The sequence below is a fragment of the Trachypithecus francoisi genome, unplaced genomic scaffold, assembly GCF_009764315.1.
Source record: "Trachypithecus francoisi isolate TF-2019V2 unplaced genomic scaffold, Tfra_2.0 Lachesis_group8, whole genome shotgun sequence".
NCBI lineage: Eukaryota > Metazoa > Chordata > Mammalia > Primates > Cercopithecidae > Trachypithecus > Trachypithecus francoisi.
The window spans coordinates 15,714,427-15,730,249 of record NW_022681473.1 but is presented as its reverse complement, the minus strand read 5'-3'; the positions used below and the strand labels follow the sequence as shown (position 1 = coordinate 15,730,249).

Here is a 15,823-nt window from a genome sequence, read left to right as displayed (position 1 = left end):
CCATTTCAAACAGCAGACTTAGGACTAAAGTGTCATCAAGCCAGGTATTTCAGCTTCCTCTAAGGGAAGACTCCAACAAGGGGAGTCAATTACAGCGGGATAGGCTGCCTTTAAGGAAGTGAGTGCCCTGCCATCAGAGGGGCTCAGAGACGGGTGCATGAGGGGATGCCTGGGGCCCTTCCAGCCCTGCCCTGGGGTACTCGGATCACAGTTGCAAAGCTCAGGAAGGCGTTTCAGCCGAACAGACTCACACTGCAGCATAGAGACTCCCACAGGCCGAGTGGAAGAAACCGCGAACAATGGTGTGCAGAACAAAGGTCACAAACTAAAGACAAAAAGAGAGAGTGAAGAGGTTAGGAGAGTGTGTGGAGGCTGGAGGAAGGAGGGGTAGGGCGAAGAAGCCAACTGGGCCTCAATTCCTACCCCCTCGCCAACCCAATCTACTAGAAACACTTCCTGGAGAACCCAGAAAATAGATCCAGATCAGAAGACCAGAACTGCACTTCCTGAAAAGCAGGTGCTGGGTGGACCATTCCTTTGGAGGAGTCTCGGGAGGCAGGGAGGGGGAAGGATGGAGGTGGGTACCTGGAGGTGTAAGTTGTTGATGAGGCAGGTGACGCCAAAACCCACAAGCAGCAGGTTGGTCAGGGTGAAGGCATTGATGGCATTGGTGAGCTTTTGGATCTTGCAGTAGCGCGGTCTGATGGATTTGGTAGCAACCCCGTCCCTGAGGAGAACGGGAAGTCACTGGCTGCTGCCTCTACATTCCCAGGACTCCCTGGTTCTTGGCCTGGCCCCTCCCCCTTCGGATGTGCCTTCGATATCACGGAAGCAGAAAACATAGAAATTCATGTTTCTATGGGAAACCCATAGAAACCCATGTTCTCTAGCTCCATGTTTCTCAAAGTTTTGCTCCCCTACCCAATGACACAAGCATCAAAGCGGATGATTTCTTCACATGCAGATTCCCAGGCCTCATCTCAGCCCCCGGAATCTCAGCAGGGAGATCTGCAAATCTGCATTTGGACAAACATGCCCCACGAAGTGATTCTCATGCACACTTGAAGGTTTGAGAACCAAGGATAGGAAGGAAGGTGGGAAGTGGGAAGCTCTCACACCATCTCTCATCGTCTCTCATCAGAAGTCCTCAGGAAGGTGTCCCTGCCCTGGACAAAAGCAGATGCCCTCCTGGGGACAGCAGCTTGGCCCAACTGTCCAGCGCTTCCTCTCTCTGGCACAAACAAGGGCTCTGAGGCCAGCCCAGGAGAGAGGTCAGTAGGCTGGGGTGAGGGCAGGCGGTCCCTGTGTCCTGGACAGAAGGACCCTGCTAGAGGACCCTCGCCATTAGGAGCAGAGGGTAGAGGAGGAAGGCTCAGTGCCAGGGCCAGGCTCTGCTGGCAGGGAGGGAAGCCACTGGATTTCCTTCTCTCCCAGTCTCTTTCTCCCATCCTCTCAGGATGAACACAAAAAGAGCAAAAGCAGTCACAGAATCTGGGTTCAAGACTCCATGGTGAACTCCAGCTACTCAGGAGGCTGAGGCAGGAGAATCGCTTGAACCTGGGAGGCAGAGGTTGCAGTGAGCTGAGATCGTGCCACTGCACTCCAGCCTGGGTGACAGAGCAAGACTCTGTCTCAAAAACAAAACAAAACAAGACCCTCAATGGTGGTCTCCAGCCAACAAGACAGCCTCCAAGGATCCTGCCTCCTGGTATCCCCTGTTTTGTGCGGTCTCCTTCCACAGTATATCAGGGTTACTCTGTGCCTATAATAGAATGTAACAGAAGTGATGGTGTGCTACTTCTGAGATTATGTGAGAGAAGATACTGGGTCTCTGTCTTAGCCCTCTTGCTCAAGGGGAAACCAGGTGCTGTGTCCTGAGCAGTCCTATGGAGAGGCCATCAGGGTAACTGAACTGAAATAGATTCTCCAACCCCAGTCAACCCTTCAGATGACTGCAGCCCTGGCTGACAGCCTGACTATGTCTTCATGAGAGACTATGAGTCAGAATCATCCGGCTGAGATGTCTCATACAGAGACTGTATGAGATGAGAAGTGTTTGTTGGTTAAAAATGCCAAGCCTGAGGCCGGGCGCGGTGGCTCAAGCCTGTAATCCCAGCACTTTGGGAGGCCGAGACGGGCGGATCATGAGGTCAGGAGATCGAGACCATCCTGGCTAACACGGTGAAACCCCGTCTCTACTAAAAATACAAAATCTAGCCAGGCGAGGTGGCAGGCGCCTGTAGTCCCAGCTACTCGGGAGGCTGAGGCAGGAGAATGGTGTGAACCCGGGAGGCGGAGCTTGCAGTGAGCTGAGATCCGGCCACTGCACTCCAGTCCCGGCGACAGAGCGAGACTCCGCCTCAAAAAAAAAAAAAAAAAAAAAAAAAAAAGCCAAGCCTTGGGGTGATTTGTTATACAGCAATAAATATCTAATATACCAAATCTACCTATTCTAGCCCTAACAAGACTTTAGCATGTACCCTTATAATATAGGTTCTGGAGGCTGCCACTGAAAGCTACGTGATTTTGGGTGAATGACTTAAATGTGCAACCCTGTACCTCCGTTTCCTCATCCGCAAAATGGAGATATTAATGCACCTACCTCAGAGAGGTGTTATGGGACTAAACAAGGCAAGGTGCTGAGTGGTGCACAGTCAGCACAATGCATTAGCTATTCTTATCATTAAGCAAGCCAGGTCCCTTCCTAGCCTCAGTTTCCTCATTTGTAAAACGGGGAGGTACCTCTACTCTCTTAGGGTTCTTGGGAGAAAGAAATGAGCTGCTGGATGTAAACGTGCAGAGAAAATGAAGAGCGCTGCCTGACCACTTGCTGTCACCATCCCTGTACCGGCCGGGCACCTGGCATCTCCGAGGACAGTGCGCTGAGTTGGGGCATCCACGCAGTCCTTGATCCGCCAATCCATGATGTAGCCAATGAGGGGGCAGGTGAGAAGGCACAACAGCTGCATGGCCCCAAAGATGGAGGAGTAGAACCCAACTGGGCGGGATGGGAAGGGCAGTGGGGTCAGGAACTGGCACTCAGTGGACACCACTACCCCTTCCAGCAGAGGCCAGAGAGCACCAAAATAGCCTTCCTCTGAACCCAGACTCTTACATCCCCCAAATGCCCAGGGTTACCTGAGTGGGCCCAGACCTAGAGGAGTCCCGCCCCCTGAGAAGCGGGTTGCAGCAGGGTGGGCGTGAGCCAGGGCCCTGCTTTCATCGCCCTACCTGTCTCTGCCACCTTTTGTTGCTGCTGTTCATTCATCTCTGTGGATAGGGAAAGGTATGGTGAGGGGAGCTCAGCCAAGGTGACCCCCCTGTGCCCCCCAACCCCGAGGGGCCTCAGCGGTGCCTCACCATGCTCCTGGCCTCCAGTCACAAGGTACTCCAGCATCTTGTTCATGGCAGCCATGTAGAAGATGATCCGCAGCTGGGTCATGCCCATGGTGAGGAGGCTCCACAGGAAAATGGGGGAGCAGAGGCTCTTGCGGAAGGGGACAGACCCTGGGGAGACAGCAGGGGGCGCCCCTGAGCCCCAGACCTTCCACTGCCCTCTGATTGTCCCAGCTCATGCAGTTCTTGAGGGAAGTGACACTATGTGACTTTGGAGACGGACTGGTTTCTTCAAAGATGGGAAAGTTCAGATTCACTTGCCTCCAGGTTCCTGCTCAGCTCAGAACATTTTTAGGTGCCCTCTGGATGTGTGTCCTATGCTTCGTGTGGTAAAAATAATTCAGTTGAGTGCCATGGCTCAGGCCAGTAATCCCAACACTTTGGGAGACAGAGGTAGGAGGATCACTTAGCCCAGGAGTTCAAGACCAGCCTGGTGGTCAACATAGCGAGATCCTATCTCTAAAATAAAAAAAAAAAAAGTATATATATAATTAGCCAGGCATGGTGGTGCACACCTGTATTCCCAGCTACTCAGGAGGCTGAGGCAGGAGGATTGCTTGAGCCCAGGAGGTCAAGGCTGCAGTGAGCTATGATTGTACCACTGCACTCCAGCCCAGGCAACAGCAAGACCCTGTCTATTTTTACAAAAAACAAAACTGGCAGGGCACGGTGGCTCATACCTGTAATCCCAAAACTTTGGGAGGCTGAGGTAGGAGGATCATGAGGTCAGGAGTTTGAGACCAGCCTGGCCAACATGGTAAAACCTCATCTCTACTAAAGATACAAAAATTAGCCAGGCATGGTGGGGCACGCCTGTAGTCCCAGCTATTTGGGAGGCTGAGGCAGGAGAATTGCTTGAACCCAGGAGGTAGAGGTTGCAGTGAGCCAAGATGGTGTGCCTAGGCAGCAGAGCGAGGCTTCATCTCAAAAAAAAAACCAAAACCAAAACAAAAAAAACTCTGAAGCACTCACTAAGGGCTACATACTTGACATTTATTATCCCATTTAATCAATCTTACAACAACCCTGTCCTTATTACATTTTACTGATGAGGAAACTGCAGTTCAGGAAATTAAATGACTCGCCCAAGCTCACAGGGCTGGAAGCAGCAGGTCAGCCTAACTCCAGCTCATGCCCTTAGCCATGCTGCCCTCTGAGAATCGGCTCTGGGGGTAACCACCATCAAACTGCACACCGTTTTGCACTTTACAGAGAGCGTCCACATCCATGGTGTCATTCAGTCATCACAACTAACTTTACAGTTTGTGGGTTGCTTTTAGTGCTAGTTTAAGAGGTAAGGAAATCAAGAGCAAGGTTAGGCGATCTACCCAAGCCACATAGCCTATAACTGGAGAGCAGGACTCAAACCCCTCAACTGACTCCAAGGAGCTCCTTCCACTTATGGAGCTGACAGTCCTGGGATCTCATGTCCCTCCTGAGCAGCAGCCCAGGCAGGTTGCAGCTCCTCCTGTGACCAGCAGGGGGCAAAAGCCAACCAGGTGTGGAGGACCCCTGCTAGGAGGCTTGTAGGCCTGGCTGCACCTGATGCAATAAGCTCAGAGGTTGCAAGGGGCCGTGAGGAAACCAGCTACCTGACAGGCCCAGAGACCTTGTCCCTGACAGGCCCCAGAGACCAATCCCCCTTGTACTCCATGGGTACAAGGAGCTCCTCCCTCCCCCATCCCAGGAAACCAGCAGGGTAACCCTGAATCTGAACTGCCCAGAGTTAGTTGACCTTTGATTTGCCCATCTGTAAATGGAGAGCATGCCCCACCTACATCATGCGATGTTGTAAGGACTGAAGAGGGGCACGAATAAATACTCAAGCATGAGTGCTCCCTGAACATGAGGACCCACCGTCCCTATTCCCCAAGGCCGGCACGTTGACCAGACACTCACTCTCAGGAGGGTTTTCTGAGATGCCCCGAACATCCTGGGATGACATGAAGGCATCCGACCCGTCCTCCAGGCTGGGGGCCTTCTGGCTCAGCCTCTGGCCCACGGTGGTCACATGGGTGTAGAAGCGGTCGCCTGTCACCTTGTGGTCCAGGGCCAGCCCACTCAGCTTGATCTTCTTCCTGCAGGCAGCCAGGCCAGAGTGTAGGGGGAACCAGTCATACAGAGCCCACCTTCAACAGCCTAGTGCTCGCCCGCCGTCCCAGTGGTGTCCAGCACCCCTTTACCCAGCATTGACGTGCTTGCAAGCTCCCTAATGCAGAGCTCCTGGTTGTGTTGCACAGAGCTTGGCTCAGGGACCAGCTTAGCACAGATGCCAAGTAAATGAAGAGTGGATCAGCTGTTTTTCACTTGGGCTGTTCCTATGGCAGAGGCGGCATTAAGACCTCAGATTCCAGAGTCAGACAGCCTGTGTCCAACCTAAGATTCACCCTCCTTTGAATGGCATGACCTTTGGAAAGTCACTTTGTTCCCTGCGCTTTTGTTAATGGAATCAATACCAAATCTACATCATACAGCTGTTTGAGGATGGGATAGGAGCTAAGTACAGTGCCTGGCATAACTGTCAGCTCTGTAATGTCACCTTATGTGCTTGGTGGGGAGCATCACCTCTTGCCTTGGCTGCACTGATAGGGGGCTGGAAAAAGTTGGCATTCAGGTGGCCCCACAAAAGGCAGAGTGCTTGATTCTTTTATGTCCCTCTTTTTGGGACTACATGGCATCAAGTGCTATTGCTGAGGTACCTCCTACTCTGATCTCCAAACCCAGAAAGGATGAAAACAATATTTTGTCATTACCTTTTTTTTTTTTTTTTTGAGATGGAGGTTTTGCTCTTGTCGCCCAGGCTGGAGTGCAATGATGTGATCTCAGCTCACTGCAACCTCAGCCTCTAGGCTTCAAGCGATCCTCCTGCCTCAGCCTCCCGACTAGCTGGGATTACAGGCATGCACCCCCACACCCATCTAATTTTGTATTTTTAGTAGAGATGGTGTTTCTCCATGTTGGTCAGGCTGGTCTAGAACTTCCCACCTCAGGTGATCCGCCCTCCTTGGCCTCCCAAAGTGCTGGGATTACAGGCATCAGCCACTGCAACTGGCTTATTACTTTTAATGGCAAAAACCATAATTACTTTTGCACTCACATAAATAGTTACCATAGGCTGGGCATGGTGGCTCACACCTGTAATCCCAGCACTTTGGGAGGCCGAGCCAGGCAGATCACTTGAGGCCAGGAGTTCAAGACCAGCCTGGCCAACATGGTGAAACCCTGTTTCTAACTAAAAAATACAAAAATTAGCCAGGTGTGGTGGCGCATGCCTGTAATCCTAGCTATTCAGGAGGCTGAAGCAGGAGAATCACTTGAACTCAGGAGACAGAGGTTGCAGTTCACTGAGATCACACCACTGCACTCCAGCCTGGGTGACAGAGTGAGACTCTGTCTCAGAAACAAACAAATAAATAGTTACCATGTTTTGACCACCTGTTATGTACCAACTCTATCACTTCAAAACACCCATGGGAGGCTGGGCACAGTGGCTCATGCCTGTAATCTGCCACTTTGGGAGGCCAAGTGGGGAGGATCACTTAAGTCCAGGAGTTCAAAACCATCCTGGGTAACACAGTAAGCCCCATCTCTACAAAAAATAAAAAAATTAACTGGGCATGGAGGTATGTGCCTGTAACCCCAGCACCCCGGGAGGCAGAGGGAGAGGTTCGCTTGAGCCCAGCAGTTTGAGGCTGCAGTGAGCCAGGACCAAGACACTGTACTCCAGCCTGAGTGACAGAGCAAGACACTGCCTCTAAAAAGACAAACAAAAGCGATCTGTGGGTAGGTAGGAACAGGCTCACAGTACAGATGAGAAAGCAGAGCTTGGAGGGCTCAAGCGATTTGCCAAGCAGAGGTCCAAGCCGAGGTCTCTCTGAATCCCAAGTTAATTCCATCTATCATATCACCACACCCCTGACCACCCTCTCTGCCCCAGGGAGAGTCTCCGCCCACTCCAGTCACTCACGTGTAATTGACTTCCTCAGGGGCAGGAAAGGCTTCGACGGGCCAGTTGAGGGCGCAGTTCAGAAAGATAAGGCAGGCCAGGCCAGACCAGGTGAACATGATGACCACGAAGGCCACACCGGCATCGTAGATCAGCTGTGAGAGGAGGGGGCAGGCCCGTGGGGGAGACTGCCTGGCCCCAGACCCCACCAAGGTAGATCCCAGGCCTCAGAGGCCTTAAAGAAGGTTTCTTCTCCCCTTGTCCTTGTGCCCAATTTGCAGATGAGGAAACCAAGACCAGAAGTTTAGAGTCAGACTCAGAAGACCCATCATTCCTCTTTCTTTTTCACTTGAGTTCCCCTAGAGAGCTATGAAGAGTCTCCACAAAGCCTGAAGTTGCTAGCCACTGTCTCAAAATGTCTCTGAAATTTCCATTATCTTAAAAAGATACATACATTTTTGCCTATGACTCCACAAACATTCATGTTCATGTTCACACAAAAATGTCCATTTCATAGTATGTACAAAGGAAACTTAGAACTCTAGGTTTACCGGGCCTAACTGTGTTTATCCTGCCCCTTCCTGGCACGTTCCCCGGGGGAAAAGGCAAACCCAGACTGCTCAAGCTCAGCCTTATCTCACCTTTCCCAGGTGCTCCCAGTGCAACCACTGGGGGGTCGGGGAGAGGGAGGTGCAAGTGCTCTGCCTAAGGGCTCTCAACCCCGGGGCAAGTAAGTTCTCATTTGAATGAGATTCTGTGCAAATGCGTCAGCCCTTCTTATGGAAGAAGCTGGTGCACAGAGAAGACCGTCTGTCTTCTTGTCCTCCCCATGCCATGTGAACAGGATGACTAATGTCTGCTCTCCCCTTAGGCTCCTGCTCAAGCCTTTTTCTCTGCAGTCTTGGACCTTGGGGCCTCTTCCTCCCTAAGGGGCAGGACAGAGCTTCAAAGGGCCACACACCCAAATGTGTGGGGGTAAGATCTGGCTCCTCAAACACTACTTCAGTTGAAAAGAAGGGAGAACTGCCCACCCTCCATGCCTGCCCACCAGAACAACTGATGGCCCCCTACCCATGCGCTCTCTCAAACTCCTTTGGAGACACTGAGCTGAAGTACCTTCTTTGGTACTCTTTATAAAGTGCAAAACGGTATGTAGTTTGGTATTGCCCACAATGGAGGTTGAGGAGCATGGCATGGCTCAGTCAAAGCGTGCTTTGATATCTGACAGAGGAAATAGGGGCCCCCAGTTGCACTGAGCTAAAACTTTGGTCTCCTGGCTTCCAGGTACACCAGGTTGACCTGTCCAGGATCCAGCCTGGCATAAACTCACTTTGTGACCTTGGACCAAACCACCCAGCCTCTCTGGAAGGTGTGGAAAAATGTGGCCCCAAAGGCTGAATAAAGCCAGCGAGTCAGGGACCTTGAATGCGTGTGAAGGGGCTAGACTTGATTCTGTAGGTGAAGCTAAACCACTGAAGGTTTTTCAGCAGTGTGTGGGCCAGTTCCCCATCTGGGATCCTTCTGGAAGTCATGTGAGTGACAGATTACAGAGAAAAAGAATCAGAGGCAGGGAGACCAGCTGAGAAAGCTTGCCTTGGCCCAGGAGAGAGGGGGAAGGTCTGCACTGGGATGATGACAGAGAAAGGAGAGTGCAGAAGTCAGACCTGTGGGTCAGCACTAGCTGCTGCTCATTCAGCCCCACCCAGTTCTTGTGTCAAGACAAAAAGAAAACCCAGGTGGCCTCACTGGCCCCCCAAGCAGCTCCATACCTTGATTCCTGGGAATGTGATGGCAGAAGAAGCATAAGAGCCAATCATGAGGGCCATTAATGTGGAGCGCAGGTTCCCAAACATGTTGGGCAACTGAGGGGGGAAAGCAGCACCCATGAGGTGGGGACACCCTGACCCTCGCCCAGCGTTCCCAGCCCTGCTCCATACAACAGCCCCGGGAGACGCAGCAGAAAAGCCCCAAGGCAAAACAAACAGAAAAATCAATGTGGGAAACTGTACTCTGCCCCCTGCCTACACACTCACAGTGCTCTTTAGCTTCAAAATGGCTCCCAGACACCCCTCAGAGAGACATTTTGTTAATTTTGTTTAATCCCAGATTTCCCAAGTTTGTTACGTAACACCTCTGAACAACGCATGGAATAGGTGCTTAAGAAACACCGATCTGGGCTGGGCGCAGTGGCTCACGCGTGTAATCCCAGCACTTTGGGAAGCTGGCGGGAAGCCTGAGGTCAGGAGTTCAAGATCAGCCTGGACAACATGGTGACACCTCATCTCTACCAAAAATACAAAAATTAGCTGGGCATGGTGGCAGGCGCCTGTAATCCCAGCTACTCGGGAGGCTGAGGCAGGAGAATCGCTTGAACCTGGGAGGTGGAGGTTGCAGTGAGCTGAGATCACTCCACTGCACTCTAGCCTGGGTGACACAGGGAGACTATGTCCCCACCAACCAAAAAAAAGAAAATAAAGAAACAGTGATCTTATCCAACCCATTTTAGATTAGAAAATTGACACCCAGGGAGGAAAAGTGTACTCAAGTTCACAGAGCACATTAATGGCTTTCTCCCCATTGTTAGACTGTCCCAGCCCTAACCCAAGGCTGTGACCATGGCTGTGTCCGGTAATAGGCGGTGCCTCTTAACCCTCTCGGTTGGTATCCTAGCCCAGTTTCTGCTTAATCAGGACAAATCACGTCCTGGGAGGTGAGGGTGGAAATAAGGGAGGGAACGGAGGCAGGGCAGACCAAGTCTCCAGAGGAGGTGGCTCTGACGCACAGCAGGGTCAGAACCCCCACCAGGAGAGAATTTAATTGATCATGTGTTCCTGCCTCAGCCAAGCCCTCAGGACAGGGGAAGGCAAAGTCAGGATGCCCTTCGCACACACCCTCCTCTGGCCCCACCATCCTCCCGGAGTCACTAGATCCCACAGCTGAGAAGGACCTTAGGATTCGTACAAAGCCTAACCCCACTCCACAGAGGGCGAAACCGAGACTCTGAAGGGAGGCCTCAATAGCTCTGGTAAAGAAGGCGCGGTAGCTCACGTCTGTAATCCCAGCACTTTGGGAGGCCGAGGCGGGTGGATTGCCTGAGCTCAGGAGTTCGCAACCAGCCTGAGCAACACGGTGAAACCCCGTCTCTACTAAAATACAAAAAAATCAGCCAGGCGTGGCGGCGTACGCCTGTAGTCCCAGCTACTCGGGAGGCTGAGGCAGGAGAATTGCTTGAACCTGGGAGGCGGAGGTTGCAGTGAGCCGAGATTGCGCCACAGAACTCCAGCCTGGGCGACACAGCGAGACTGCGTCTCAAAAAAAAAAAAAAGTGTTTAAACACAGAATAACTAAATTCTCCTTCCCCCTCCCACCGAAGTGGCTGGCTCAGGAAAAACCTCTACCCACTCAGGCAGAGGTTTTCCTGCACCCTGCATCTGAGGCACCGCTGCCAAGGACTCCAGGGAAGGGTGCCAGGCCTGGAGAGGGCAGGGCCCTCTCCCCTCCAAGGGGCCACAAACGCCGTCTCCGCCCAGTACCGTGGGTAGAGCGAGGCCGGCCGGCTAACCCTGGGCTGGCGGCCTTGCAGCGCGCGTGGCAACAGCAGCTGGGCCCGCAGGACGCAACACCGTACGTGCGGGTCCAAGTCTAGGCCAAGCGCAGCTGCCCAGGGGGCGGGGCCGGCCAGAGGGAGCGGAGACCGGCTGAGGGGCGGCGCCGGCGCTGGACCCTGCCATTGGCTGGAAGTTACAGGAGGCGGGGATATAGCGGGGAGGAGCCGCTGGTCAAGCCCCACCGCGCCGCCACGGAGGGTCTGAGGCCAAGCCCCGGAGAGAAGGGATTTAGGACCCTGGGCCAAGTTGCACAGCAGGGAGAAGGGGCTGCGCTGAGGGGCGGGGAGAAAGGGATCCGCTTCCTTCCTTGAGAGTTATGAAATGCCCCCGTTGGAATTAAAGGCGGCTGCTGGGGCGAGGTGAAATTCAGCCAAAACCACCCAGTCAGGCAGCCCTTCTCAGAGATAAACAGTCCGAGCCAGCCCGGCCAGGTACCTTCCCCTCCACCCTCCCGACACTCCTAAGCCTTTAACGCGTTTACACACTCACATAAATAAACACACTTAGAACAACACACATACACACCACATGCCACGTGCACGACGAAGTGTTGACAATTTCATATGGTTCAACCTGGTACACTCACAAACACACCTACCAACTCATGGCTTTCACAGGGACAGGGTCACACACCCGCTCTCCCACGGCATGGCAAGCGTGCACACGCTGCCTCAAGCTGCTCCCTCCCCCTCACGATCATGTTACCCAGTTTTACTTTCTTCCCAGCACCTATGACTACTGACATAATTTATTAGTTTACTTGTTTATTGGGTTATCTGTGCCCCTCACTCCCGAAATGTAACCTCCAGCGGGGAGAATGACATGGTCAGTCCTGATTGTGCTGTAGTCCAGGACCTAGAACAGAGCTCCATAGACATTCATGGGCTCTGTACACACAGACACACACATTAACATACAGCCTGACACACAGCCCCATCCACACACGCACAGCCTCACACCTGCCCTTTGCAGCCACCCTGCAGTTTCTCTACACACGCACTTGATCTAGTGATCTGCGTCCACAGGCCCCTCCCCCAGCCCACTCACTCTGCCTTCACCCCACTCGGGGGAATTCTGTGGCCAGGCCAGGCCTGCAACACTCACCGTGAGTGAAGTGAACGTTAGGCAGATGCCACCAAAGCCATTCAGGGACAGCGCCAGGAATATCAATGGAGACAGAACTGGAAAGGAGAAAGCGGCAGATGAGGGCATTTGGGGAGCTGTAGGAAGCCAAGGGCAGGAGCTGGGGTACACATCCACCTTCATCCCACCCATTCTTTTCTTGTGGAGCCACAAGAGGACAGACAGCTCACCTTCCACGTCCCGGGAGGCCAGGGCCATGAGGGTGCAGGACGCAGCGAAGCAGGCGCTGTGGAGACATAGGAAGGGCAAGGGGTTGGCCTGTGAGCGCCTCCCCTCCCCATCCCCTGCAGCACGGTCCCTGTCCTCCAGTTCCCCATAGCCCAGCCACCTCACCTGCCAACCAGCCGCACGGGTCGGGGGCCAAAGCGGTCCATGAGGATCCCCAGTGGCAGGGTGGTGGCGCTGAGCACGAAGGAACCGATGGTGAAGCCCAGGTTGAGCATCTCGTCCTGCCGGTCACAGCCCGGCCACCTGCGCTGCTCATCCTGGGTGCTGTTGGTTCTGTTCTCAGCTGAGGAGGGGAAAGGGAGGGCTCAGCACATGACAAGAGGAACAGCTGGGCACAGGAGACAGCAGCCTGCAGTCGGGGGCCTGCTTTCAAATCCCATGCCAGGTGCCTTTAGGGGTACCCTAGAGTCACATCTCCTCTTCTGACGGGGCTGCTCCAGAAATGGCAGCAGTTAGTACCTGACCCTGGGAGAGTCTAGCACACACACAGCCTGAGGCTTCAACTAGCTCAAATGAAATACTGGACATAAAAGTATTTACCAAGTTGTAATATGCACTCAGTGTCCAAGCTTAGGGGGTTGTGGACCCCCAACAAGAAGTGCCCCCATATCTAGAGGCAAAGGCAAAGGCAGTGAGTGGTGCTCTAATGGCTATAACAAGAATTCATTAAAATGGCCAGGCGCGGTAGTGCATGCCTGTAATCCCACCACTTTGGGAGACTGAGACAGGCAGATCGCTTGAGCCTACAAGTTTGAGACCAGCCTGGGCAACACGGTAAAACCCCATCTCTAAATAAAAAAAATAAAAGACATTTAGAAAGAATTCACTAAAACTTAGAGGACGCTTTCCCGATAAATGATAGTCTGAAAATAATTACTAATACTTACTGAGCACTTAACTGTGTTCCAGGCACTGTTCTAAACATAACAGCCCCATGAGTCAGTTAATAAAGTATCCCATTCCCCAGGTGATGAAGCTGAGGTACAGAACGAGGACCGGTCACTGCCCTCCAGTCCCCTCTAGAAGTCCACCTGGAGGACTTGTCCTTAACAGTAAACTGCCAACTCGGAGTTGTGACAAGTTAAGGAGAAAAGCTAGTGATAGGAGATAAAGGGTTGCTTTGCTTTACTCAATGCTCAGTGAGTCATGAGGTGGCTGCCCCTAGGCCTCCAATTTGTCACTTGGCAGCATTGCCAAGGGCAAACTCTGGGTACACCTAGGGCAGGCAGACAGACCAGGGTCTGAATTTCCACCACCAGCCTTACCAGCTGTGCCCCTTGACCAAGTAACTTCCTCCTTGTCTATAAACTGGAGCAAAGAATGCCTAACCCACGACCTCCTTAGGAAGATTAAACTGGAGACAGTAAACAAAGAGCTTTGCACAGTGCCTGGCCCAGAGAAAGTGCTCCTGAAGGATCTGACGAAGGGGTAGCTGACCCTCCTGGTGGGTCATGTGGTAAGCACATACTCTAGGAGCTGGGCATCCACACTGCATGAGACAGGAAGTTCTCAGCTCTAGAGTGACAGGTGCTACTAAAAGAACCAGGCCAGGGGCAGTAGCTCACACTTGTAATCCCAGGACTTTGGGAGGCCAAGGTGGGTGCATCTCTTGAGCCCAGGAGTTCAAGACCAGCCTAAGCAACACTGGGAAACCTTGTCTTTAAAAAACATATTTTAAAAATTAGCCGAGCATGATGATGCATGTCTGTAGTTCCAGCTACCCGGGAGGCTGACGGGGGAGGATTGCTTGAGCCCGGGAGGTCAAGGCTGCAATGAGCGATGATCACACCATTGCACTCCAGCCTGGGTGACAGAGCAAGGCCCTGTCTCAAAAAAAAAAAAAAAAGAAAGAAAGAAAAAGAAAAAGAAAACAAACAAAAAAACCAACAAGGGGAAAAGGGGATGTGATAATGCCTGGATACTAAGGGGTGGTATAGAACATCTGCCCTCAGTGGTGAAAACAAGCTGACTTCACGTATCCAAAGGGCATGCAGAAGGCAGAAGAGTAAGGGTAAAGGGATCTGTGTGTTAACATAAGGAAGAGCACAAAGGCCTGGCAGATCCTGAGTGCTGACCAAGGGAAGGAACTGTCCTGGACAACAAAGAGTCTTTAGTACCAGCTGCCAAGGAGGTGGGGAAAGTGTTCAGACACCTCCAGGAAGCACTTAGGGGGTTGGACCACACAGCCTTTGGGGATCAGGCCAGCCCTATAATTTAGTGATCTTTGTGATCACTGTTCATTTCTCTACAGGTGTTTTGTTTTGGTTTTTTTTTTTTTGAGACAGGGTCTCACTCCGTCACCCAGACTGGAGTGCAATGGTGCAATTACAGCTCACGGCACCTTTGACTTCCAAGCTCACTGTAGCCTTGACCTCCCAAGCCCAAGTGATACCCCCACCTCAGCCTCCTGAGTAGGTGTGTCTACAGGTGCATGTCACCACATCTGGCTAGTTTTTGTATTTTTTTCTAGATACGGGGGTTTTGCCATGTTGCCCAGGCTAGTCTCGAACTCCTGGGCCCGAGTGATCTGCCTGCCTGGACCTCCCAAAGTGCTGGGATTAAAGACATGAGCAACTGTCCCCAGCCTCTCTACAGGTTTATCTGCATTGGTTTATTCATTCTACACCCACTTACTACACACCAGCACTGTGTTGGGAAAATGCGTAAAGTAAGAAGAAATGCAAAGATGATTTAGACCAGAAGCTGCACACCAGTGACCAGCAATGGCCCCCACTCATGTTTTGCTTGGTTGGCAATGTTGATCCATCCTTATAGTGTTGTAAATTATAATTGAGTGCCAGTTTAAATTCAGGAGTTATCACATAAAAATCCAGATTTTTGACTTCTCTTTAAAAAGCTAGAAGATCTGGCCAGGCGCGGTGGCTCAAGCCTGTAATCCCAGCACTTTGGGAGGCCGAGACGGGCGGATCACGAGGTCAGGAGATCGAGACCATCCTGGCTAATACGGTGAAACCCTGTCTCTACTTAAAAATACAAAAAACTAGCCGGGCGATGAGGCGGGCGCCTGTAGTCCCAGCTACTCGGGAGGCTGAGGCAGGAGAATGGCGTAAACCCGGGAGGCGGAGCTTGCAGTGATCTGAGATCCGGCCACTGCACTCCAGCCTGGGTGGCAGAGCAAGACTCCGTCTCAAAAAAAAAAAAAAAAAAAAAAGTTAGAAGAGCTGGGCATGAATGTAGCTGAGTGGAGGCCATCCCTTTTTGCCAGGGCTTGCCTTCTCAAGGTCATACACGTCCTCACCTCTCTTTTAATTCCCATACATTTGCTATCCTACACCTGCCCTACTTTACCCAATTATTAGCAAATGCCTGGCCCCAACTGGCATTTCCATTTGCAGTCCCTGAATTAGACACTGTTCCTGCTCCTGTTTGATAATCAAATGACAATTTCCCTCACAAACAATCCCACAAGCATGCAAATTGACACCTACTTTGTGCTAGTATTTTCTATAGAGAATCCCATTTAAACCTTGCAACAACCCTA

At 52.1% G+C, this 15,823-nt stretch overlaps 1 protein-coding gene across 11 annotated transcripts in view; it reads right to left on the bottom strand.

The window, feature by feature from the left end:
* The window catches only part of SLC43A1 (solute carrier family 43 member 1), a 32,074-nt gene that overhangs the window by 3,802 nt on the left and 12,449 nt on the right, over positions 1-15,823 (bottom strand). For 8 of the 11 annotated variants that reach the window (XM_033204714.1, XM_033204712.1, XM_033204720.1 and 5 more), the window contains 11 exons: positions 12,427-12,604; positions 12,264-12,319; positions 12,055-12,131; positions 9,112-9,204; positions 7,364-7,497; positions 5,296-5,474; positions 3,361-3,507; positions 3,232-3,270; positions 2,860-2,998; positions 586-727; positions 252-325 (listed from right to left, as the gene is read on the bottom strand). In XM_033204714.1, coding sequence (XP_033060605.1) covers positions 252-325; positions 586-727; positions 2,860-2,998; positions 3,232-3,270; positions 3,361-3,507; positions 5,296-5,474; positions 7,364-7,497; positions 9,112-9,204; positions 12,055-12,131; positions 12,264-12,319; positions 12,427-12,604 — 1,258 coding nt within the window. Of the gene's footprint in view, positions 1-251; positions 326-585; positions 728-2,859; positions 2,999-3,231; positions 3,271-3,360; positions 3,508-5,295; positions 5,475-7,363; positions 7,498-9,111; positions 9,205-12,054; positions 12,132-12,263; positions 12,320-12,426; positions 12,650-15,823 lie in introns of all 11 variants that reach the window. The other 3 variants (XM_033204721.1, XM_033204722.1, XM_033204718.1) reach the window with 2 other exon arrangements.